The sequence below is a fragment of the Pelobates fuscus genome, chromosome 5 (assembly GCF_036172605.1).
Source record: "Pelobates fuscus isolate aPelFus1 chromosome 5, aPelFus1.pri, whole genome shotgun sequence".
NCBI lineage: Eukaryota > Metazoa > Chordata > Amphibia > Anura > Pelobatidae > Pelobates > Pelobates fuscus.
The window spans coordinates 74,466,731-74,492,221 of NC_086321.1; the positions used below are offsets into that span (position 1 = coordinate 74,466,731).

The window sequence follows — 25,491 nt, forward strand, 5'->3', positions numbered from 1 at the left end:
TTGCTAATATTCCTTTCGGGTATAAGATACTTGGCACTCTATAATTAAGAGTTAAAACTAAACTATTAATATATATATATTCTTTTGATTTGGAGTTGCCTTCTTTACCTGACCATACTATACGGATTAATGTCCACAAATTACCAGCTGGTTTTCTACTACCTTTGGATTAATTGCCACTGTGGCCACAGATATACGTTTTTCAGGTGTAAGACTTTTTGCACTTTAGATTAAGAGTTAATTGGTTTGTTAACATATTATTAATCTGGGGTTGCCTCCTCTACCTGACCCCACTGTTTGTGGCATAACGTATTTAAGCATACAGCTTAGACTAGAGGCTTACTAAGATTACCGTTTAACTTAGAGATATACGCATCGTGACTCATACACTATCTCAGGTTTGCCCCTACTACTGGCAGCACCTGCTTTTTTCAGATGCACTCTATCTACAAGTAGACATCCCTTACCGTCTCTGTCTCCACTACTTTGAGGAGCAATTTTCTCCTTGATAATCAGGACTATTCTTACATTATCTGAATCAACTTTACACCAGATAACTGTTTTAAGCTTTCCTGTATATATCTGCACAATAATATCTAGACTCCATCTATGACCTAGACCCGTAGAGGGTAGCACTGTCTTTCCCAGTTTTTTTTTTTTTTTTATTATTGCATTTCTATATTAAAGTTTTTTTTTTTCTTTTCGATACGGTATAAATCATGGTAAATGAGCTATATACTACTCTGTATGGGCGCACCTCTGGTTAATGTGGGTTGGAGGTTGAATTCGTTCTCCTTTCCAGCAACCTTTGACAATTGGGGATTTTTTTTCTGATTTATCGCTTTGGGTTATGCCCATCCTGTTGCCCATCTAGTCCTAATTTTTGTGACTTTAGGATTGGACTCTGTCTAACCCTTCAGCCATTTTTCTTCTATACTTTTTGAAGCACTGTGCTATAAAAAAGGTGTGTATTGTCTCTCCCATTGAGGTATACCAGTATACTAAAAATGACTGAAATCGGACCATATGGGAAAAACGAGACATACATTTTCACTGCAAGTTTTGAAATAATAATGTTTAATTAGCCATATGTCTTTATAAAACCAATGATAGCTAGCCTGGGAAGCACACATGGTTGTGAACAAAAGTAATATGAATCATCAAGTGAAATGCGCTGGGGTGCCAAAATAGGCCAACTGCTCCAATAAATCTTCTATTAAGGCTTTATTCATTAAAGCAAAAAGTAAAACAAATATTTAAAAACATTTTTAAAACATACATAATACACATTTATGGTGTACTATGATATATATCATATATGGAGTCAAGGATGATCTTTATCCCCATTTTCTAGCACAGTTGGCCATTGCTTCAAATTGTGGTTTTCAACTTCCTTTGGCTCAACAGTGTAAAAAAGTAGTTTTTAAAGGTTTAACTTGATAGACTGTAGTTTTATTAACTAGATTACCATGTCAATAGGGCTATGCATGAATAGACAGTTTAACATTAATTAAAAGACAAACAAAAATCTGATATTAACTAGCACTCCACATGCATTGGATAAATGCATATCCCCCCCCCCCCAAAAAAAAATAATTCTTCAATGCTATAGCAAATTATGACCACTAAAACATTGGGACAGTAAATTAAAATAAAATGAAATTCTCCCTCATGTGTTTTAAATCTGCTCATACAAAAATTTCAAGTAACGCCCAAATTACACAGTATAAACACAACAGTCATTGTGCACATACTAAACCACGACCTTCTGTTACATGCAGAAGGACTCGAGAGAGTCTGCTAACTGCTGTCTTGTTAATGATCCTTATGAGTCATATGCTTCAAGAACTTAACCTTCTCATCCCCTTGAAGGTATCAACAAAGTTCTACGGAGAGAGATGTCTTTTAAAGTGCTTTGATACTGAGTAGAAACAATTTTATTTTTTAATTTACATCTTGATGAAAGACAGATATTCTGATGTGTTATTTACCTTTTTTCTTCTCTTTCTTTGATGGCTGTTTTGTTGGGGGTACCACATCACTTGTGGTGGTGGTGCTGGTTTCTACATCGGTGGACATGTCTGGATGCCTGCCTCACAACTTCAGTTTCATTAAAAAAATAAAAATAAAAATTAAATATTCAGATTGAAATGCAATGGCGGAACTCCCAAAAAGATTCCCTCAGCAGGAGGGCATGTTCACACCTACAAGACAAAAAAATAACATTATTAGATATTACTCAGAGTAATAAGTAATGGTCAGGCAAGTGTTTATTTTTAACCACTGGCTAATGAATTACGAGATTCAAACCACCATATCAAGTAGTTATATAATAACTTGAGTTTTAATGGTTGACAGCATAAAAACTAATTTAATTATATCCTCAGATCATCTTTGGCAACATGCATTTTTATGTTATTTTTAAACTTAGGAATTTTGTAAGCAAATGCACAGTACTTTTGGGAATTTGTGACTGAACTACATATGAGGAAATTGATTCCTCTAAGCCAGATTTTCCGGATTTGGGGAAACGTATTTGCTGATACCCAGTGTTTTTTGGGAGGCAATATGGATCAAAATTATCAATTTAAAGGGATACTATAAGTGGCAGGAATACAAAACTGTATTCCTGGCACTATAGCTCCTTCTGCTTCCCCCCTCCCTTGCGCCCGCACCCTAGTAGATAAAGGGTTAAAAACCCTTTATACAATTACCTTTTCCCAGCACCGATGTCCCTCCCTCTCCAACTGACCGCAACGAGCTGGTGGTAATGCACATGCGCAGCAAGCGCTGCGCGCACGCATTAGACCTCCCCATAGGAAAACATTAAATCAATGCTTTCCTTTGGGTAAAAATCTGATGCTGGATGTCCTCATGCAGAGGACTTAAGGTCTATTTCAATTCAGGAAGCCCTCTAGTGGCTGTCTTGTAGACAGCCAGGGTGTAGACAGCCACGGTGGCCAGACTTAGAGCTGCAATGTAAACATTACAGTTTCTCAGGAGCTGTGTTTTACATTGCAGCACTAAGTGTAAAAGGGACACAGCACCCAGACTACTTCAATTAGCTGAAGTGGTCTGGGTGCCTACAGTGTTTCCTTTTAAATAACCAAACTGTTAGAGAAGTGGAAAAAGTTAAATAAAAGTGATCAAGAAAGACAGCAAACAACTTCTATGTTTATTTCCCAGCCTACAGGTAAACACACAGGCAATAAACATTTGATCTGCATACTATCGAACATATGTTGGAGATGCATAAACTCAAACATAGTTGATTGCATCCCCACCAGGGAAATGATTTTCCCCTCGGTATGAATCCTTCTGAAGTCAATCAGAAACAAAATAAAGGCGTCTCATGCCAACTATTCTGGCTGTTGTGGACAAATGTAAATATTGCAAGTTCTCCGAAACAGCAGTATACTATAATGTCAGGCTGTGGGGACAGATTCTGTGTACAAAAACCGCTGAAGGAGAAGTGTTTTTGTGCTTAGAGTGTTCCTCTAAACTTACAATTTGAAATAACTTTTTTTTTTTGCTTTTCTGCACTATATTGTTATAATGTCGAAATTCATGCATTTTAGGCATAACTACACTACAGCCTCTCTTGAAAGCTTTATTTACATTAACAGTTCTCTTGTTTGTTTGAAAGCTTTATTTACATTAACAGTTCTCTTGTTTCTGGCTTTAAAAAAAATTTCAAATATTTATTGAGGGAAGTGCTCCGTTATACTACGTACTTTTATATTATAGACATGGGTTGGATGGTATAACCCCATGATTTTATAATTATTAATTTGCTTGAATGCCTTATGTTCTTTCTCCGGTGTAAACATACCACGAACGCCACTGTGGAAACTTCCTGTGCGTTGTTCCACCTTTTTATTATAATTTGAAATGTTTCCCCATTTTTCATTGATTTAGCCTCTTTCCAACCTATTTATGTCCCTTACCTGCCATTACATTTCTATTGTTTCCCCAACCTGTACTTTAAACCTGTATTTTACTGCAATTGTCACAAAGTTGCTAACTATACCCAACTGTGTTCATATGGCTACCTTAATATAAATTTATAGAGAAACACTGATAACATTATAATACAAAAAATATAAAGGTACAGTATTTTCTGTGCAATGTGTGTGTTTTATATCGCTACTTTTACTGGAAAATTCTGAAATGTGGTTTTCTAGAGTCTGCCACAAAATCGCAACAACATAATCCAGTCAGCGAATGACACAATAACAAGGCTGTTAAACCATTTATGCAACAAATGTGTCTATTACTAAACCTCTTATGTTCACAAATTATTTATGATCTGTTATTGCTTTAGGCTTCCTTACCAGGAAAGATGAAAGTAACTCAAACTACGGAGTTTTAGCTTTGTGGTTCTGCTCACATAATTGCTTTTATTCTGCAGGTGACGGAATCAAGGCTATCCCCACTAAATAAAGTGCATTCAAGGAATCTGAAGTTCTAAATCATAATATATACTCCCTCATTTAGCAATTTCATTATTTTGTTTTTCAGGAAAAAAGTAAATTAAGTTCAAAATTTTTTTTTTCACAATTGAAGGCAACAAATAAAAATATTTGATATGTGCAGGGCCTGCATTGAATGGGTTAATTTTAAATTCTTTACTGCCTGAGCTGGTAGCAGTGGCATGGGGATTAGACATTGGGTTTCTTCGGTTGCATGCACCTAAGCCAAACATTGTCAGTGTATCACATTACAGGAGACCATAGAGTTTTAAATTAAATCCATGTTCGTCAGATTTATACAATTGGCAGGCAGAACTAATGAGGTGCATTGACTGTTATCATGTATAACATTTGTTGAGACATTTTTATTTTTATGCATTCGCTATTTACTAAAAATATAATTTCTTGAAGATATTTAAAAAAGTAAAACAACATTAAAACTGATCAAATGTGGGGTGCGGAGCCTGACTAGCATGGAGGACAGACGTGCTTTAGCAGAGCTCCTCAGAAACCAGGGCGTCACATGGTTACTACGCAAAACGAGCAAAAGCCCCATTACTCCTCCCCCTGGACCGTCGGGGGTTATCGCGGTCCAACTAAGAGAGGCAATTCTAGATCAGTGAGAGCACAAGGCAAAGCCACCTCCATATACCTACAACCCAGTGCGACACCCATCATTTGCGGATGCCATGTGCCTCCCCAGTCCCACTGACTCACACCATGGACTCTAACAAAAAGCTGGATGCACTGCTTGCCAATTTCTGGTGCAAGATAGAGGGCAGAACTTGCCTCACAACAGCCAAGCACCCTTCTAACCAAGAGGGTGCCTCCAAACCGCAGGCCTCATCATGGCGGCGCTCAAACAAGCACAAGAGGCTAAAACACAGCATGCAACAACACTGAGGTCCCAATGCACAGTGGAGAAGCAATAATCGACATGCTCATTCACCCCACCTGGCGTTACCTGGGTCCAGAAGCCTGCAGCGGTGACGGGATGGGCCAGCCTGTTTAGATTAGTATCGCTTACATACAATGTGCAACCGCTTGAGATGCTGGTCAAAAGTATTTGCAGACCTCTTATCCCGAACAAAATCCCTTCATCTGCCGTGTCTGAGTCCTGCATAACATGATACTGCCCCACTACATTCCACCTGTCAGTGCGGTCCAGACGATCTGCTTAAATTTAATGTGCTCCAGTTATTGTTTGTTGTTCATTAGTTTGCCTAACATGTTAATCCAATTTATTATTGTGGATAGCACTTTTCCTGTCTAGAGGGTCTATTCTGCTTCAAAGTTTTCTATAGATACTGGACAGGTATGCCTAGACAGTTCCACACCATACTTTTATTCTACATATATAGACTAAAGCATATATGAACCTGACAGTTAATATGTGTGTATGTGTGTATATACAGTTGCAAGAAAAAGTATGTGAACCCTTTGGAATGATATGGATTTCTGCACAAATTGGTCATAAAATGTGATCTGATCATCATCTAAGTCTCAATAATAGACAATCCCAGTCTGCTTAAGCCAATAACACACAAAGAATGAAATGTTGCCATGTTTTTATTGAACACACCATGTAAACATTCACAGTGCAGGTGGAAAAAGTATGTGAACCCCTAGACTAATGACCTCTCCAAGAGCTGATTGGAGTGAGATGTCAGCAAACTGGAGTCCAATCAATGAGATGAGATTGGAGGTGTTGGTTACAGCTGCCCTGCCCTATAAAGTGGACATACTTTTTCTCGCAACTGTAAATGTGTATGTGTCTCGACCCTCTCATACAGGTCAGGATTAACTATTAGGTTATGCCTTTAGATAAGTAACCCGACATGTATGCCTTGCTAGCTTACTAAACAAAAAGAGAAATCTAACCTTGCTTCTACTAAAACAAAAATGTGCCTGGCTAGCAAATGTCACAACTTGTATTGCATACTGAACTTCTATATACCTTGATACTGCTGTTGTGGCCTACCAAGGCTCTTTGTTAATTTTGTGCACAACAAAAAAATAAAAGAAAAGAAAAAAGCAAAAAAAAACTGATCAAATGCATGCTTGACCTCCTTAGAATCGTAAAAAACTATTAATGAGATTTATAAGAGTTCTGAATGTTGGATTACACTTAAAACCGCAAATATCGACTACAATGGGCAATTTACACAAAGATTACAAGCATTAAGTAAAACTGATAATGCACCTGTAATAGCTGTTTAAATGTAACCTTCCATTAGCTGGTGTTATGGCTATGTCAGTTAATGGATAGTGAGAATAATGCTGTTCTAAAGTAAAGCTGCAGCTTTGGTTATTAGATACAGTTTTCAGACAGTGAAATTCCATATGTTTTAATGTTTTATTACATTTGACATTGCCTGATCTGAAAATCCTAAAAAATACTCTAAAACTGCCACAGAGCACATACGTCACAAACAAATGATACTGAGCAGCATATGGATAGAATCCAGTTAGTTAGATTTTATGCTAGCCAATGCACTGTTTCAAATGGCTGACTCAACATGTTGTAGACAGACAGACAGACCCTTCATCTAATCCCCATCAGAATCTTATTACGATTACATCAGGAGACTTAACATTATTCTGCAAGAGTCTGGCTCAAGGTGTGCCAGGTAGGTACTGACCATAGCAGCAATGAACATATTCACCTACCTTGGTAACAGCCAGACTCCAATGCCCCCAAAATGTAGGAGTTAAGAAACACACAAACGGTAAAGGGTGGTTTAAGAGACACATGAAGGGTAAAAGGAAAATTTAGAGATGCACAAAAAGGTTTATATGCATGTGCATGTTTCTGCTTGTAACATGTTTTAGATCTGTGAGCACAGTGAGTGTACAGAACTGTATGAATGCATGCAGAGGCAAAAATAATGGCCTCCATTTAAAATTTGTGGATGTGTTTTTTCAAATGATTTTTTAATAAACTTTTAAAATAAAAAATACCTAATATATAAAAAATTCTATCAATATATAAAGCAATATCAAAATGTTTAAAATATATTTCAAGATATTAAACCAATTTAAATTCTTAAAAAATATATTTGAAAAGCGAATCCAAAAATATTAAAATAATACCAATGTTAGATGTGTTTAGGGTAAAGTGGGTATACAGAGGGGTCAACATCAGGCCTAGATTACACATGGGTTATAGATGTGGTGTAAAGAGTGTTTAGGGTTAGAGTAATTTGATACAGAGGTATTTAGGATGATTAAGTCTAGGGTTAGAGTTAGGTTAAATTAGAATTAGAATAGAGGTGTTTTAAAAAGATAAACCTAGGTTTAGTCTTTGAGTACTTAAATCTAGGACTAAGGAAACAATTTCTTTAGATTTAAGAAGGGATTACATTTAGAGTTAGAAGACAAGGGGTGATTAGGGTGATGTCGAGTCTGAAGTTTTTTTTTTGCAAAGTAGTATCCCTCTGTCTTCTGTACAGTGAGGGGAAAACAGTATTTGATCCCCTGTTGATTTTGAATGTTTGCCCACTGACAAAGAAATGATCAGTCTATAATTTTAATTGTAGGTGTATTTTAACAGTGAGAGACAGAATAACAAACAAATAAAAACGCACGTGAAAAAAGTTATAAATTGATTTGCATGTCAATGAGTGACATAAGTATTTGACCCCTTCGACTTAGTACTTGGTGGCAAAACCCTTGTTGGCAATCACAGAGATCAGATGTTTCTTGTAGTTGGCAACCAGGTTTGCACACATCTCAGGAGGGATTTTGTCCCACTCCTCTTTGCAGATCCTCTCCAAGACATTAAGGTTTCCAGGCTGACGTTTGGCAACTTGAACCTTCAGCTCCCTCCGCAGATTTTCTATGGAATTAAGGTCTGGAGACTGGCTAGGCCACTCAAGAACCTTAATGTGCTTCTTCTTGAGCCACTCCTTTGTTGCCTTGACTGTGTGTTTTGGGTAATTTTCATGCTGAAATACCCATCCATGACCAATTTTCAATGCCCTGGCTGAGGTAACAGAGGTTCTCACCCAGGATTTGACGGTACATGGCTCCTTCCATCATCCATGTGACGCGGTGCAGTTGTCCTGTCCCCTTAGGAGAAAAACACCCCCAAAGCATAATGTTTCCACCTTCATGTTTGACGGTAGGGATGTTGTTCTTGGGATCATAGGCAGCATTCCTCCTCCTGCAAACACGATGAGTTGAGTTGATGCCAAAGAGCTAGATTTTGGTCTCATCTGACCCCAACACTTTCACCCAGTTCTCCTCTGAATCATTCAGATGTTCATTGGCAAACGTCAGACAGGCCTGTACATGTGCTTTCTTGAGCAGGGGAACCTTGCGGGGGCTGCAGGATTTCAGTCCTTCATAGCGTAGTGTGTTACCAATTGTTTTCTTGGTGACTATGGTCCCAGCTGCCTTGAGATCATTAACAAGATCCTCCAGTGTTGTTCTGGGCTGATTCCTCACAGTTCTCCTGATCATTAAAAATCCACGAGGTGAGATCTTGCATGGAGCACCAGACTAAGGGAGCAGAGCAGAGCAACAGGCGAGAAGAAGTAAAGAAGAGCAAAAGAAGAGGAGAGCAGAGCAGAAGGAGACCAAAAGGAGAGCAGAGCAGAGCAAAAGGAGATAAGAAGGAAAGGAGAGCAAAAGGAGAGGAGAGCAGAGCAGAAGGGAGAAAAACAGGAAAAGAGGGGAAAGCAGAAATAGAGCAAAAGGAAAGGAGGGGAAGCAGAAGGAGAGCAAAAGGAAAGTAGGGGAGAGCAGAAGGAGTCAAGGAGGAGAAGACAGTGTCAGAAGAAGGCAAAGAAAAGGAGACTGGAGCAGGAGGGAAACGTGGAAGACAAGTGATCCCTCCACTTCATCCTTGACACTAGGCTGAGCCTTTGGTACCTGACAGACTTTGGTACCTGACAGACCTGAGACTTTGGACCCTTCCATCATCCCAGGTAAAATAAAAAATACAAAATTATCAATGCATTAACTTTTTTGATTTTGTGAAATGTAGATATATTGGTTATGTTTAAAGGAACACTGTTTACCATAACAATTTAATCTAAATGAAGTTCCTATGGCACTCTATTAACTTAATGGGTTAAAACCTATTCTAGATCTTCAGGTCTCCCAGCAGGAACCAGCTTCTAAAACTGAGTTTCAGACTCTTTTTTTCAAGAAGCTGGCCTACAGAGTGAAATTTATGTTCCTATAATAGAAAGAACACACAGATTAAGGAAACCTAAGGAGGTCCCGTCTCATTACTGAACCTGCTGAGGAATAAGAATAATATATCTGAGAAATTTAAAGATATCACTACTGAATGTAATGAATAAGTAAGGATGTAATTCGACTTGTGATGTTATGTCGGTTTATGTATCTTGTGTCAAAAATGGAATAAAAGAATTTATAAAGAAAAAAAAAACTGAGTTTCAGAAAGGTCACAGATTGGGTATGGCAAAGAGCTACTGATTAGAATAACATCAATATCCGTTATAAAACCAGGAAAAGGTGGGCATGGATGTGGAGCTGATTTGGTGGTGCAATGGGCCACTTGACTGGATTTGCCCCCAAACCTAAGGCTGCAAGCCCTCCCCTGACTGTAGTTCAGTCAGCTTCCTATGATTGACAGTAGAACTGCAGGAGCTACTATAGAGTGTGCACCACTCCTGCTTTAATACATTTCATGTGTAAGAAGCTGCTCGTAGCAGATTGGAAATGATACCCTCCCCTTCCTATCCAGCATCACATACAGACACCGGAGGAGCTGTGACAGTTGAAAACCATCTTTAACTATGTATGCAGATCTGAGGTCAAACATAGGTGACGACTGATCTACAGAGGACACTGGCCAAGGCTCCTCGCCCCATCGGTCCACTTAAATTACCAAAAGGTAGATTATAAGTGTATTCTTATACATATGTAAAGTTCTCTGGATTACGATGCTATGTAATTAATATAAAATTCTATGTAATTAATATAAAATTAAGTAACATAAAGCGTTATCACCTAAATGTACCCTGAAATCGGATTTCCACAAACATAATTAACAATCCGATATATAATAACTTTTTCAAACTAAAATCATGTTTTACTTTTATGTTGTGTTCTAAACTATTATGTAAATGAACTATCAAACGTAATAGTGGTAAATGAAGCCTGTAACAGTAATACGTTGTAGCAGCTGTCACTATTATGCAAGAGCACTTTTTAAGAAACATTTTGTTTTCTCCAGTAATGAAACACAAACATTCTTTCCATGAAAGCATGTATGTGCTCTGTAACTGATTGTGAAATAGTATATTAAAAAAAAATCATTTTAATTTAGTAAAATGTTTAAAATGGAACATACATAAAAAAAAAATACAAGCTGCTCCTACATGAAAGAACATTCTGTAACAACATGACACAAATTACTTTGTACTTGGGCAGAAGTTAAAATGATGTCTCGTCTAAAAAAAAAACCCACTTATTTTTCCATGTTTTCATTCCTGAGTCAATGTGTAACTCCTGAAACATCTGCAAGAATCTGTTTTGGAAGACGTTTCAAAGACGTGTAAATATGGACCTCAGTCTTAGACTGTTTCTATCTATCTATCTATCTATCTATCTACAGACATGGGAATACTATGGTTTAACCCCTTAAGACCAAAGCCAAATGTACAAGTTGTGATCCAAAAAAAACGTAAACAAAACCTGGCATTTGCGCTATATGTCTGTCCAACCGTAATTCACCTCTTTCATATTAAATGCACCCACACTTATTATATATCATTTTATTCAGGGGAAACAGGGATTTCGTTTAACATCAAATATTTAGGTATGGAACATAATTTAATATGAAAAAAATGGGAGAAAATAAGAATGTTTTAAATTGTTTTAGTTCTACATGACATTTTAACTGTGAATGTCAAAATACTGTTTGCTTTTACTGCAATACAATACACATACTTGTATTCAGCGATGTCTCATGTGTGAAACAGTACCCCCTATGTACAGGTTTTATGGTGTTTTGGGAAGTTACAGGGTCAAATATAGCGTGTTACATATTTCAGTTTTTTCACATTAAAATTCGCCAGATTGGTTACATTGCCTTTGAGGCCATATGGTAGCCCAGAAATAAGAATTACCCCCATGATGGCATACCATTTGCAAAAGTAGACAACCAAAGGTATTGCAAATGGAGTATGTCCAGTCTTTTTTAGTAGCCACTTGGTCACAAACACTGGCCAAAGTTAATGTTAATATTTGAAAATGCAATAAACGAATTTGAACGCAAATTTTGGCCAGTGTTTGTGACTAAGTGGCTACTAAAAAAAACTGAACATACCCTATTTGCAATACCCTGGCTTGTCTACTATTGCAAATGGTATGCCATCAAAGGCAACCTGGCGAATTTTAATGTGAAAAAACTGAAATGCAAACCTTATATTTGACTCTGTAACTTTTGAAAACACCATAAAACCTGTACATGAGGGGCACTGTTATACTCAGGAGACTTCGCTGAACACAAATATTAGTGTTTCAAAACAGTAAAATGTATCACAACAATTATATCGTCAGTGTAAGTGCCATTTGTGTGTGAAAAATGCAAAAAATGTCACTGTCACTGACGATATCGTCGTTGTAATATATTTTACTGTTTTGAAACAGTAATATTTGTGTTCAGTGAAGTCTTCCGAGTAAAACAGTACCCCCCATGTACAGGTTTTATGGTGTCTTGGAAAGTAACAGGGTTAAATATAGTGCTAGAAAATTTAATTCCCTGAACTTCCGGCCTGGGTTGTCAGGCAGGTCCTGCAAATTGTAATTAATAAAATGACCTAATTATGTAAAATTATTACATAAATATATACGTAGAATTATTATATATATATGTGTATATATATATGTATATAATTTTTTTATTATTTTTATTTATATATAGGTATATATATATATATAGTGATATATACGTATATACTTATGTATATAGATATATATATTATTTCGTTCTACATGTATTTTGATATCAATATATATTAATTTTAAAATACAGTTAGAACGAAATGACGCATGTTTATATATTTTTTATCTATTTATTTTTTATTATTTTTTAAATTGTATTTTTTAACATATTTATATATTTATTTTTTATTATATATAAATATATATAATGAAAATTATATATATATTTAATCAATATCATTGTACGTGTATTTTGATATTAATATATATATATATATATATATATATATATATATATAATTATGTATATATTAATATTAAAATACACGTAGACAGTGTATGTATATTTATGTGTATATATATACTTAGATCATATATATAATAAATATATATGATCTAAGTATATATAATCTTATTTTTACACTGTTTTAACTTATTTTATTTTATTTCCAGGCAGCAGGGGGAGTACCTGTCATTAGAGGCACTCCCCCTGCTGGCATTGACATGGACGGCTATGCCGTCCATGTGATCGCGGGGTCCTCGCAAGGACCTCGTGATCACATGGCCCTGGGGTGCTGAAGAGAACAGAGGGGGACTCCCTGGGCACCCAGGTAAGTCCCCCATACCGCGATCGCCGGCTTGGGATCGCCGGCGACCGGGTAAGTACAAAAGATTGCAGGACGTTCTTTGCCGTCCTGCGGTGTTTAGAGCCACCAAAATAAGGACGGCATAGAACGTCCTGCGGTCTTAAGGGGTTAAATATCAGGATATAAACAACTTTTGTTAAATAAATCATTATACTGTCTAATGTGTCATGTGTTGCTGTTCATCTGAGGTTGTATTTACCCAATTTTAAGACCTGCTATGGAACGACCTCTTCATCTCTCGTTCCCTAGACTTAACAGAAACATGGCTTTCCCCCTCTGACACTGCTACCCCTGCATCTGCTACACCTCTGTTTCCAATCATTTGAAATTAATTTGATTCACCTTTTCAAACCCTTCTCTGCTAACATTGCTGTTATTTATCGCCCCCTGGTTCCCCTCTCCTCTTCCTTGACCACTTTGCTGCCTGGCTACCTCTCTTCTAATAGTCCATCCCTAATTCTTGGGGACTTCAATATTCCCATTAACCCACCTTTGACTTCAGCAGCCTCTAAACTACTTTCAATTACTTCCTCCCTTGGCTATCACAGTGGGCTAATTCTCCCACCCATGTAGCTGACAATACCCTTAACCTCATTTTCTCTTATGCATGTACAGTAACTATATCTGCAACTCGCCATTTCCTCTCTCTGAACACCACCTATTATTGTGTGCTCTCAAGTACCCCCTTACCCAACAACCTCAGCCTAACTCAAGAGGAACCTTAATTCTATTGACCTCTAGCAGCTGTCAGCTGATATTGATTCACAACTGCTATCCATCCCTTCCCTATCCTGTCCCTCATTCGCCATCTCCACATATAACACTACCCTCACCTCTGCCTTGAATGCTGCAGCCCGGCTCCAAACATGCAACTTGAGGAGGACACGCTCCCAACCGTGACATACTAAATCAACAAGCTACCTGTAAAGATGCTCCTGTTGCGCTGAATGCTACTGGAGGACGTTTCGCACCCAGGCAGACTATCTCCATTATAGATTCATACTGTGTTCATACAGCACAACCCTTGCCCTCGCCATACAGTTAAACATTTCATCTCTTATTAGTTCATGCTCCCACAATCCCAGGCATCTCTTTGACACCTTTAACTTTCTTCTTCACCCTGCTATGGCCACCGACCAAACTAACCTTACAGCCGATACCTTTGCATGCTACTTTACCGACAAGATGGAACAGCTAAGGAAAGAATTCTCCCCACCCTGCCTTTTTCTTTCTCAACCACACGTAGATCATGCCTTCCTGCCCTTCAGACTTGGTCCTCGGCTACTGAACAAGAGGTGGCTGTGCTTCTCCTTTCCTCTCGCCCCACCACTTGCCTGCTCGATCTTGTCCCATCTCACCTTATCAGATCTTTCTCCCTGTCTTGTGCCTTCCTTAGCACACAATCTTAACGGCTCTCTCTCTTCTGGCATTGTCCCTGCTGACCTTAAACATGCCACTGTAGTACCTATCCTGAAAAAAACATCTCTTAACCCGTCCCATATCCCTGCTCTCTTTTTCCTCAAAGCTTCTGCAAAGTCTTGTTTTTACCCGTATGTCTCACTTCCTCAATTCCAACTCTCTCTTTGACCCTCTTCAATCTGACTTCCCGCCCTCTCCCTCTACTCAGACTGCTCTTATCAAAGTTACTGACGACCTAATCGCAGCTAAATCCAAAGGTCACTACTCCATACTAATTCTTCTTGACCTCTCTGCTGCCTTTGACACTGTTGATCATGCTCTCCTTCTTCAAACTCTTCAATCACTAGATCTCTGTGACTGTCCTCTCATGGTTTTCCTATTATGTCTCCTAACGCTCATTCGGTGTCTCCTTTTCTAATGATACCGCCTCCCCTTGTCCTGTCTCGGTTGGGGTCCCCCAAGGGTCTGTCCTTGGTCCCCTTCTATTTTCTCTTTATACGGTCTCTGTTGGCAAACTTATTACCTCATTTGGATTCCATTACCACCTGTACGGTGATGACACCCAGATATATCTCTCCTCCCCGGACCTCTCCCCTGCTGTCCTGCAACATGCCACTGCTTGCCTTTCTTCCATCTCTGACTAGATGACCTCTTGCTTTCGGAAACTCAGTCTCTCTAAAACTGAGCCCCTTGTCTTTCCTCCTCCTAATATTGATCCTCCTCTTTCGCTCTCCCTTCATGTTAGTGGTATCCACATAAATCCATCCTTGGAAGTGCGCTGTCTTGGCATCATACTTGATTCTGGCCTCACCTTTGTGCCTCACATCCAGTATGTTGCTAAATCCTGTAGATTCCATCTTAAAAGCATAGCCCGCATCCGCCCCTTTCTGACGCAAGATGGTACCAAGGAACTTCATTGATTTAGTAATTTCCGGCATTGGATTATTGTAAATCTCTAATTTGTCTTCTTAAAAGCCATATTGCCGTACTACAGTCTGTAATGAAGGCTGCCGCAAGACTGATTTTCCTCTCTAGTCGGTCCTCTTACATCTCACCCCTCTATCAGTCCTTACATTGGCTTCCTGAATCCTATAGGAGTCAATTCAAAGTGCTAATCCATACCTATAAAGCACTGAACAATTCTAGCCCCTCTTATTTCTCTTCACAGATCCGTAAGTATGCCCCTTCTTGGTCTCTCTGCTCTCTCCGTGACCTTCTCCTGTCCCATGCCTGCCCCCGTACGGCCAACTCAGGCTTGCAGGACTTCTCGCGGGCGGCTCCCTTCCTATAGAATAGCCTTCCTTCCGCCATCAGACTCTCCCCTAGTCTTCAATCATTTAGGAAGTGCCTTAAAACCCATCTCTTTAGGAAAGCTTATGGCCTACCAGAGTAACCTCTACCTCACATACCTGTCTATTGCTGTCTCGTAAAGGGCAGCACTCTACTCTCTCCTCCAGCTCTGCTTCACTCCCACCTTATTTGATTGCTATTTCCTGTCCTAATGTGTTTTATACCCCACCTTCTATAGACTGTAAGCTCGTTTGAGCAGGGTCCTCTTCAACCTATCGTTCCTGTAAGTTTTCTTGTAATTGTCCTATTTATAGTTAAATCCCCCCTCTCATATACGGAATATGTTGGTGCAATACAAATGGCAATAACAATAATAATAACAGATTATTGTTAGTATGTCCTTATATGTAAAACCATAGAATTCAAAGAGGGCGTGCTTTCTTTTTCCCATAACTGTATTTACACACCCATATATACACACTGAGCAGCCACAACATTAAAGCCACCTGCCTAATATTGTGTAGGTCCCCCTTCTACACTTGCTGCCCAATATATCCCACCCCTTGACAGGTGGCATTGTAACGATCTAATCAATGTTATTCACTTCACCTGTCGGTGGTTTTAATTTTGTGGCTGATCAGTTTATATGTATAACTCTAGGCTCCAGGAAAGATACATTAAGGCGCAAAGGGGTACTGCATTGCGCACCACACTGTTTAAGATATACAGTGAATATACAAAAGGGGTGCACATATGGGTCTTGTGAATCATGAAAATGCATTTGTGAAACACATATGTTACATCGCAAGGATCGATGTTTTGACCTCCAGGGTCTTTTTAAAAATACATTTTTCAATTAGGCAAAAATACCCAAATTCCGAAGGTGCATAATTACATACATGTTTAGTATAGTGTTTATATCTAGACCAACTTAAATGCCTTTACTACTGGTTTTGACTTGAGATATAATTAGTCTCTTGTTTTGTCTAACATACAAATAGCACATAAGATAACTGTAACCATGATTGGTAGAGTCAGTCAATCTTCCTAGCCAATATCTACAGCCTCCAATTTAGGTATCAGCCAGATACAGCAGTCTTTTAGGGCCAATCCTGAGGTTAACAGTCATGGACCCACTGATGAAATTCTATGGCTTTTTAGTACCTATTAATTTATTCTAGAAGCATAACCTTACAGATAAGCTAAAAACGTCAGGTGATAGCTGAATTTCCAAAAACATTATGTAATTGACAACCTTAGTGTAAACAAAACCCCAAAACAGCAACAAAAACCCTGTTACTGCTAACTAATCGAATAATTAGGTTGTATCTATTATCTAGGTACAATAAAATATAATGATGGTTATGTGACCTGTGAGTAACTACTACCTACTGCCTATAAAGTCATACCGCCATTTTGTATCTAAAACGGTTTCCAGGCACAGAAGCAGAGAGTGGTTTCCCCCAGAAATTAAAACTATATCTGTTTGCAACAGTATACATATTCTATTGCAATTGTTAAACACGTTGATGCTTTTAAACAATTATAAAAGATGCTTTAAATGAGTTCATTGCTACAAGATTCAAGAAACTGTGGGTGTGCATTGATGTGTAGAATTTTCTGAACTCAGCTCTCCTGGTCTTTTAGCAATTTAGTTGTCAGCTCATTATGTAATGAATAAAGCCGTTTCCGATTACATTCAACTACTAGTGTGCAAATTTCATTCCCCACTTGTCCATACATCTGTCTACCCAGTCACAAAATGTTACCGGTACATGAGAAAAATGAACTTAACATGCTGTGCTTGCAGTTTTATAAGGTGGACAATCACTGTTCTAGAAATTATATCACTGGATAAAAGATTGAGATTGAATTGCAACTTGTGTGACCATGTGTTTTTTTTTTTTTTTTTTTTAACATGATGCCTATCACAATCTTGTTCAACCCAGGACAGCCAGGGCACATAATGAAAATGAGGAAGAAAACAGAAACATTGTGTCAGTTTTGCCGCTTGCATTAACTATGATCAATTCTGAAAAAGTGCAACATTTATAGGCAGTAAGCCAAGATTGAGACGTCAAGTTCCAGGATAGAGGTAAATATTGTAAATATCTACATTACATTTTATTTTTCACACCTCACAAATGCACATTTGGTAAATATAGAGGATTAGTAGACATTGGTTTAAAACATATATACGCTGCACCTTTCTCTAGACACAATTACATTTTGGGCATCTTGTAAGTATATGGTATGTATAACAACATTGTATGGACTATAACTTAGAATTTCTCATAAAATTTGAACTTTCAAGTTATTAAAGGGACACTATAATCACCAAAACAACTTTAGCTTAATTAAGCAGTTATGATGTATAGATCATGCCCGTGCAGTTTTACTGCTCAATTCTCTGCAATTTAGGAGTTAAATCTATTGGTTTATGAGCTCTAGTCACACCTCCCTGCATGTAATGTGCACAGCCTTCCTAAACAATTCCTGTAACCTGAGAGCTAATGCTTACATTTCCTGTAGTGCACATTCTGTTTCATTTAGAATTTCTTAAATCCTGCACTGTTAATAACATGCTAGACCCTGTATGAGCCTCCTTTGTGTGATCTAGGTTTATTTTAACGAGCAGTGGATAAAAGCTTCTAAAGTGAATTAACATCTGATCGAAAATAAAATCGTTTTTTTCATGCAAGCTCATTTTTTTCATAGACAGGAAAGGTGTGGCTAGAGCTGCATGGGCAGAAACAAAATTGATTTAACTCCTAAACGGAAGAGAATTGAGCAGTGAGACTTCAGAGGCATGATTTACAAAAACTGCTTCATTAAGCTAAAGTTCATTTGGTGACTATAGTGTCCTTTTAAATCTTAATACACATTCAACAAAATGTCTAACACGCAATTTAAATAGACACACTGTGAGCCTCAATAGATATTAAATACATACTATTTCTCGTGTCTTTCTGTCTGCTGTTTTCCTTTGAAGATGCAGCCAGATGAAAATGAGGAAAAGAGCGGGGTGTAGTCTTGCACCATATTGTTTATTATCAATAAAATTCATGCAAATATCAAACTTGCCTCAACTTGTTTTCTAACACAGATATTTCTGAATAATAGATTGGACAAAAGAGAGCAGCACACACAAAAATATAGGCAGTTTCCTACCATGAACGACGACTAATGTCAGATGTCTAAAGTAACGAAAAATCTGGCAATTCAGTCACACCATATAGCTACACTATTCAATGCAGGGGTAGAATGCTCAATACAAGCAGTCAGAAAACAATTAGACATGCCCAGAACATGTATTTTTTGCTAGTGGTGCCAAATGCACAACATGAGATCCACAGACACACCGAGAAAATTTGAGAATTTAAATAGTATCAATAGTAGTTTCTGCAGCTAGCATGCTCTTATACCACATTAACACTAGTGTAAGGTCCCTCAATACTGGAATACTTTGACGTAGTAGAGGGCTTCACATGCTTTGGCCAGATGGTGTGGCTAGAACCTCTTTTTTTTTTTCTGTAGGTGATTAAAGAAGTCCTGTAAGGTTGACAAGGACACCATAGGCATCCTGACCACTTCAGCTCATCGAAGTGGTCATGTTGCAGTATCCCAGGCCCCATAACCCTGCAATGGTTAATTTTGCAGTTTTTGATAAACTGCAATAATTATATTGCAGGTTTAACAACACCTCTAGTGGCTGTCTACCTGTTCCAGGTGGTTCGGCGACTTTTGGTCGCCTAACTGATACTGGACGCCCTTGCGCTATGTATGAGGACATCCAGCATCACTGTTATAATACAAGCGCAGTGAGCGCCGCACATTAGGGCGCCCCATCGGGTGATGTCGGCGGAGGAGGAGTGGAGGCGTAGCCAGGTAAGTGAAAGAAGGTTTTTCTTAACCCCTTCTGCATTCCATAGGAGGGGAGCCACGAGGGAGGAGGTAACTACAGATAGCTATAATGCTAGGAAAATGACTTTGTTACATTTGTGTGCATGTGCTGTTACCTTGTGAACTTTGTTTTTTTACAGCAACTCCATTAATAATGAATGTAATTTCAGGTACTGATCCCAAGAGTACATGGCACATACAGCTTGCATACCAAGAACTTCATTACATGTCAACAACAGGAAATTGTATTGTGACCATTGTTCTGCAAAGATCTTTCATTCCTGAATACTCTGCCCAATCTAAATACAGTAAAACGTAAAAAGCGCTCTAAAACGCAAAGCTAAGTAGTATTATATACAATAAAACAGGAACAGGTCTAAATTCCAAAATGTCTTTTCTTCTGCCACTGCATCAACATTTTATACTCACATCTAATGTCACATGCCTTATTTTATCATTAATATTGCCTGCAGAAAATCGATAGAGGCATGACCTGGGCATTCTAAATTAATAGATGAGATGTTCCCAATGCTTCATTAGCAGGATAAAAGCAACAGCTTTTTATACACTACAACAAATGAAAACTAATTAAAAATGATTTAATAATAGTATTGACACAAGTTTCCTTTGATAAGATCATAAGATTCCTTTGATATGATAATGAATGACTGTGGTTTATATTCATGTGTATATTTTTAGCTCTGTAAACTTTCACTAAGAACAGCTCAGGAATGTGTGAACCTGTCTTTGTCAATGAGTGATCAGATCGCGTTACATTGTCTCTCACGTCTGAGGTTCTTCTGTTTTTACATTTCCCGGTGTTTGTGTTGAGCTGTAATTCACCTTTTTCCTAATATTAATTTTAAACCTTTGCCCCTCTAATTTAAGACTATGTCTTCTTGTTGTGGTAGTTTTTCTTTAGTAGTCTCCTCCTTTACTGTGTTGATTCCCTTTATGTATTTAAATGTTTCTATCATATTCCCCCTGTCTCCTCTTTCCTCCAAGCTATACATGTTAAGATCCTTTAACCTTTCCTGGTAAGTTTTATCCTGCAATCCATGAACCAGTTTAGTAGCCCTTCTCTGAACTCTCTCTAAAGTATCAATATCCTTCTGGAGATACAGTCTCCAGTACTGCGTACAATACTCCAAGTGAGGTCTTACCAGTGTTTTGTACAATGGCATGAGCACTTCCCTCTTTCTACTGCTAATATCTCCCCTTAGCTGTTACTGCAATAAAGTACACGTATTTGTATTCAGCAATGTCTTATGAGTAAAACAACACCCCCATGTATATATTTTATGGTGTTTTGGAAAGTTACAGGGTCAAACATAGCACATTACATTTTACAGTTTATAAACATTGAAATTTGCCAGACTGGTTATGTTGCCTTTGAGACCAAATTGTAGCCCAGGAATGAGAATTACCCCCTTGATAGCAAACCTTTTGCAAAAGTAGACAACCCAAGGTATTACAATGGGGTATGTCCAGTCATTTTTAGTAGCCACTTAGTCACAAACACTGGCTAAATATAAGGCTTACATATATATATATATATATATATATATATATATATATATATGATCTAAGTACTTTTTATGTACTTTATAAGCTTTAATTAACTTTTACTAACTTTTACAAACTTTTTTGCATGCATGAGGGGGACAGTCTGAGAGCTCTGTAGGCACTGCACAAGCTGGCTATTCCGGCCATGTGATCGCGATCGCCGGCGGGGGATCGCCAGTGATCAGGTAAACAACCATTTTTTTGGACTTACCTAGTATGTCAGCGGTCATTAAAGGGTTAAATTTGAAACTCACTCAGAATTTTCACATTTGTAAATAAGCCTGAGTATGACTTAAGGGACCCGAAACACAATACTGTCATCATGAAAAGGGATAGTTTAAGAAGGCAGTTTTAAGTCTGTTCTTCCCATATTTAAGTACATCAGGTTGATGCAACCCAAAATGATGTTCATGGAGAAGGGATATATATTTGTGGATAAATCCCCCTATTTATATGAGTGTGCAACACACTGGTTGGAGGATGCTTTTCTAATGGAAGGCTATTTAATAACCCTCTCTGTCAAATGTGTTCCCTTTTATATTTCCCCCTTTCCCACCCCTTTCCAGTGACTTCCTAACGTTACCTCTCTGTCTATCCATTCTAGTTCTGTAAAAGGAATATTTCTTTGTTTCCCAATAGATCCTAAATATGATTGAAAGTGCCGCTATTCACTCCAAGCTAAACATATTAATGTTTTCCTGGTTGTTGTTATTTTTATAGCTCTTCTTTCATTTTTGTCTAATTAATCTACTATTCTTACAATGGCCACTAAAACGGATTATTAGTTTGCATTTAACCAGTTTTTGTATCAGAAGCTCCCAATCCCATTCATTCACACTTCATATAACAATACATTAGTATAACTCTATGGTGAATTAGAACTATATTGACTGCCTAACACCATCAGGGGTTTTCAATACTTTTTGGAGCATTTGTAAGCCCTCCAGTGTTTTTTCTATACATCCTCTGGAGGATACATGAGTCAATGAGTTTTCTCATTGGGAAGCCTCTGTGCTGGAGCTACAAGCTCTTGCGCATGCATTTACAGTTCTCCTATGATTCTTAATGAGCGCCTGCTGCTACCATTAAATTCTACAACTATATTTAGAAAATCTTCCTGCCTGTCTGATTGACAACCAGGAAGGTGTTTCTACACCCCATTATAAGATTGCAAATCACCACTGAAATCTGAACTTTTATAAACTTTCACAAATATGACAGATTCCAGACCAGTGGAGGCTCACTATGGCAGCGTGGTAAAAAATGATTTGCAGTAGGTTAGAAACACTAAGATTCTTTTTATGCGAGGGTGGTAAGTAAAAAAAAAAGGAAAAAATTAAGGGAAAAAATAGTGTCTATTTAATTCTGTAATGATTTTATTCAGACACTTGTTCATATCTGAGGAAGCCGACGTCATCGGCGAAACGTGTCATCATGCCTGCACGTCACGATAGTTGGGGCCCCGCCTCCAAGAAGCATTGAAGCGGCTCTTGGTCCCTGAAGTCTTCAGTAGTCGTCGGTCGATCGGAGAAGTGCACAGCTTCAGCTGGAGGGGTGATTAAAGTCTAAGAGGGTTTTTACATTGAAGCGATTATAGTTCAGAGCAGAATTCACTGCTCTATAATTGTGAGTGTGTCCTGTATTTTAAAGTATACTCTTTGATTTTACCGTACTGCTCTATATGTGTTTGTTCTTTCTTCTTTTATGATTATCCATTTGAAGTCTACCATCATTGTCTTACTTACTACATAAGATACTCGAGTGTAAGTAAAGTGTGTTGCGCTTTACACCATTTCGCGCAATTTTTGCTCTTATCTCACTAATTGTATGTAATACAATTTTATTGCATTCAGCGCATGCACTTTTGTTTAGGTGCACAACACATTGTTGTAATTATACATGCACTTTGTTTGCACTCTTTAAAGTGCGTTTTAATCATATTTATTATTGTATTTATTGTATTTAATAGTTTACCAAAATATTATTGACCTTAAAGGCACAGTGCACTTTGCTTTGTTAGCTTTGGGCTTTTAAAAAATTGTTTATTTCCCTGGAGTATAAAATATTTGATACTATTGTATTACTTCATGCATTTATGTAAATATGTAGTCTTGTTTTCTCTAATAAATAAAAACATATTTGGTACTACAACTTTCAGGCCACAATATTAGTCTGCAGAGTAGACCTTCATTTGCTTATATTTTATAAAGACCTAGTGTCATTTGGATTTTAGACCTTGGCTATTGCTTTTAATATAACTAAATGTGTAATTGCTGTCACAAAGTTGATAGCAAAGAGTAAAACGCTTGCTATTCTGATGATTGCATTGTTCCCTCGTTATTGTTTAGTACAAGATATGCTTGGATTCCAGCCATGAAAGTACACAACTAGGAGCAGAATATAAAAAAAACGTATCTGAAAGCAAAGAGACCAAATTAATAATAACAAAAAAAAAATAAACTAAGGACTGTTTTCATTCTGTATTCAGTTTTTTTTTTCTCCATAGCAATCATACATAGTTGCCAACAGTACCGAATTTGCCAAGACAGTCTTGTATTTTTGGGTAATGTCCCTGCAAATACCTGTCTCGCGTTTTGAAATCGGTCTGTGTGGGGGTAGGGGGTGGGGTACTAGGACTATGCACAGAATGCTTGAGCAGTGCTTTGTGCATGGTCTGCTGGAGAATTAAGGCTGTCAATCAGCCTGATCAACCTCTCTAAAGTAGGTGCCACCTCCTTGAAAGGCAGACCTGCCCATTTTGGCAGGTGGATCCATCCTCTTTGACAAGTAGACATGCCCTCTTTGACAGGTGGAGCTGCCTTTTTTTTGACAGGTGGACCTTACACCTGCATGTCTGCTCTCTTCCCTTCCCAGGACCGTGCCATATGGTGGGCACGAAATGCTGGCATATATGTTTTAGTGTCACAATCTTAAAACAATTCAGGATCCTTTAACTATACATAATAATAAAAACAATAATAATTTAAAGTAAGATTTTTTTTTACATTATTAAGCATGTTACTAAATATTACATAAAACCCATTGTGTCTTACTTGTGAAATTGGATCAAGTCCATACAGCCTTCTATGCCTTTCAAATTTACGGTTTGAGAGTTGCTTTTTGTCAAAGGAACACTATAGACACAAAATATTTTTCTTTTTCAGCCGAATTGAAATTTCTTGCCATGCTCACATTTTAGAATGATTATCCGCACCTTTAGAATTCTCTTTATTTACCATGGCCAAGTATTACTCTATGCAGTGCTTGGTCAGAACACACAGAAGGACCAGAGGTTGGGTGAACCTCCATTATATGAGAAGTGCTATTAGAAAGCTTTATAAATAAGGACATTTCCAATGGCAGATATAAGGCTTCAACGTCCGCTAGCATGCTTACTGTTGATTGACAGCATAAGCTGTCTCCACTCCCTGAATGTGATTGAGTGTAGTAAAAATGCTGACTACCTCATAATGGGCTACCATGCCGTGAGGGTTTCGGGTTAGCTATAAAGATTGAAGTCACTACATCATATATTGTACTCAGTAATAATTGCATAAAACTCATTCTTTTTATTATATAATTCTAGAACGAAACACTAATTGTGATTTACTCACCATGGGAACTAGTGGAATGTTACTGCTAACTGCTTCCGTTCTAGAACTCTGCATCTGTAGGTATTATAAATAAGCTTCTAATGTTGTTTTAGTTTGCCTTCTGATTTACATGTACATGGGCAGCTACACACATTTACAATTATTTCAAACTTATAATGGGCCACTAAGTCACTTTGAAGTTCATTTGAAGTTCATTGACATGAATGTAATTAATTTAATGATTTTATTTCATATTGCTTGTCCGTTTTAATAAAAATGCAATTATCCTTAGTAGCTTTGAAAAATCAAATCTGAACTAATATTTTTTTTCTTTTTTTTTTTACTTAATTCAGATTTTTATTTTTCTACTTCAAAAATGTTCACTACTTATACACTAAAAAGCATTGTTAAAGGGAGAAAATATTTAAGGAACCCCCCAAAAATTCTGCATAATGTAGCGTTTAAAAAAAAATAAAAAATTGTGTGTACAGATCATGCCATGGTATGCTCACTGCTTAATTCTCTTAACATTTATGAGTTAAATCACTCGTGTTTATGCAGCCCTAGCCACAGCTCCCATGGCTGAGACTCTTACAGCCAGGGCCGCCATCAGGGGGTGACAACCATAACGGTTGTCACGGTCCCGGCGGCCCTGGGGGGCCCGGCAGCCCTGGGGGG

At 37.8% G+C, this 25,491-nt stretch overlaps 1 protein-coding gene across 3 annotated transcripts in view; it reads right to left on the reverse strand.

Annotated features, from left to right (window-relative positions):
- DAB2 (DAB adaptor protein 2) overlaps positions 1-25,491 on the reverse strand; it is a 162,996-nt gene that overhangs the window by 79,535 nt on the left and 57,970 nt on the right. For all 3 annotated transcript variants that reach the window (XM_063453999.1, XM_063453998.1, XM_063453997.1), the window contains exon 2: positions 1,992-2,204. In XM_063453999.1, coding sequence (XP_063310069.1) covers positions 1,992-2,079 — 88 coding nt within the window. In that variant the 5' untranslated portion in view covers positions 2,080-2,204. The remainder of the gene's footprint in view (positions 1-1,991; positions 2,205-25,491) is intronic.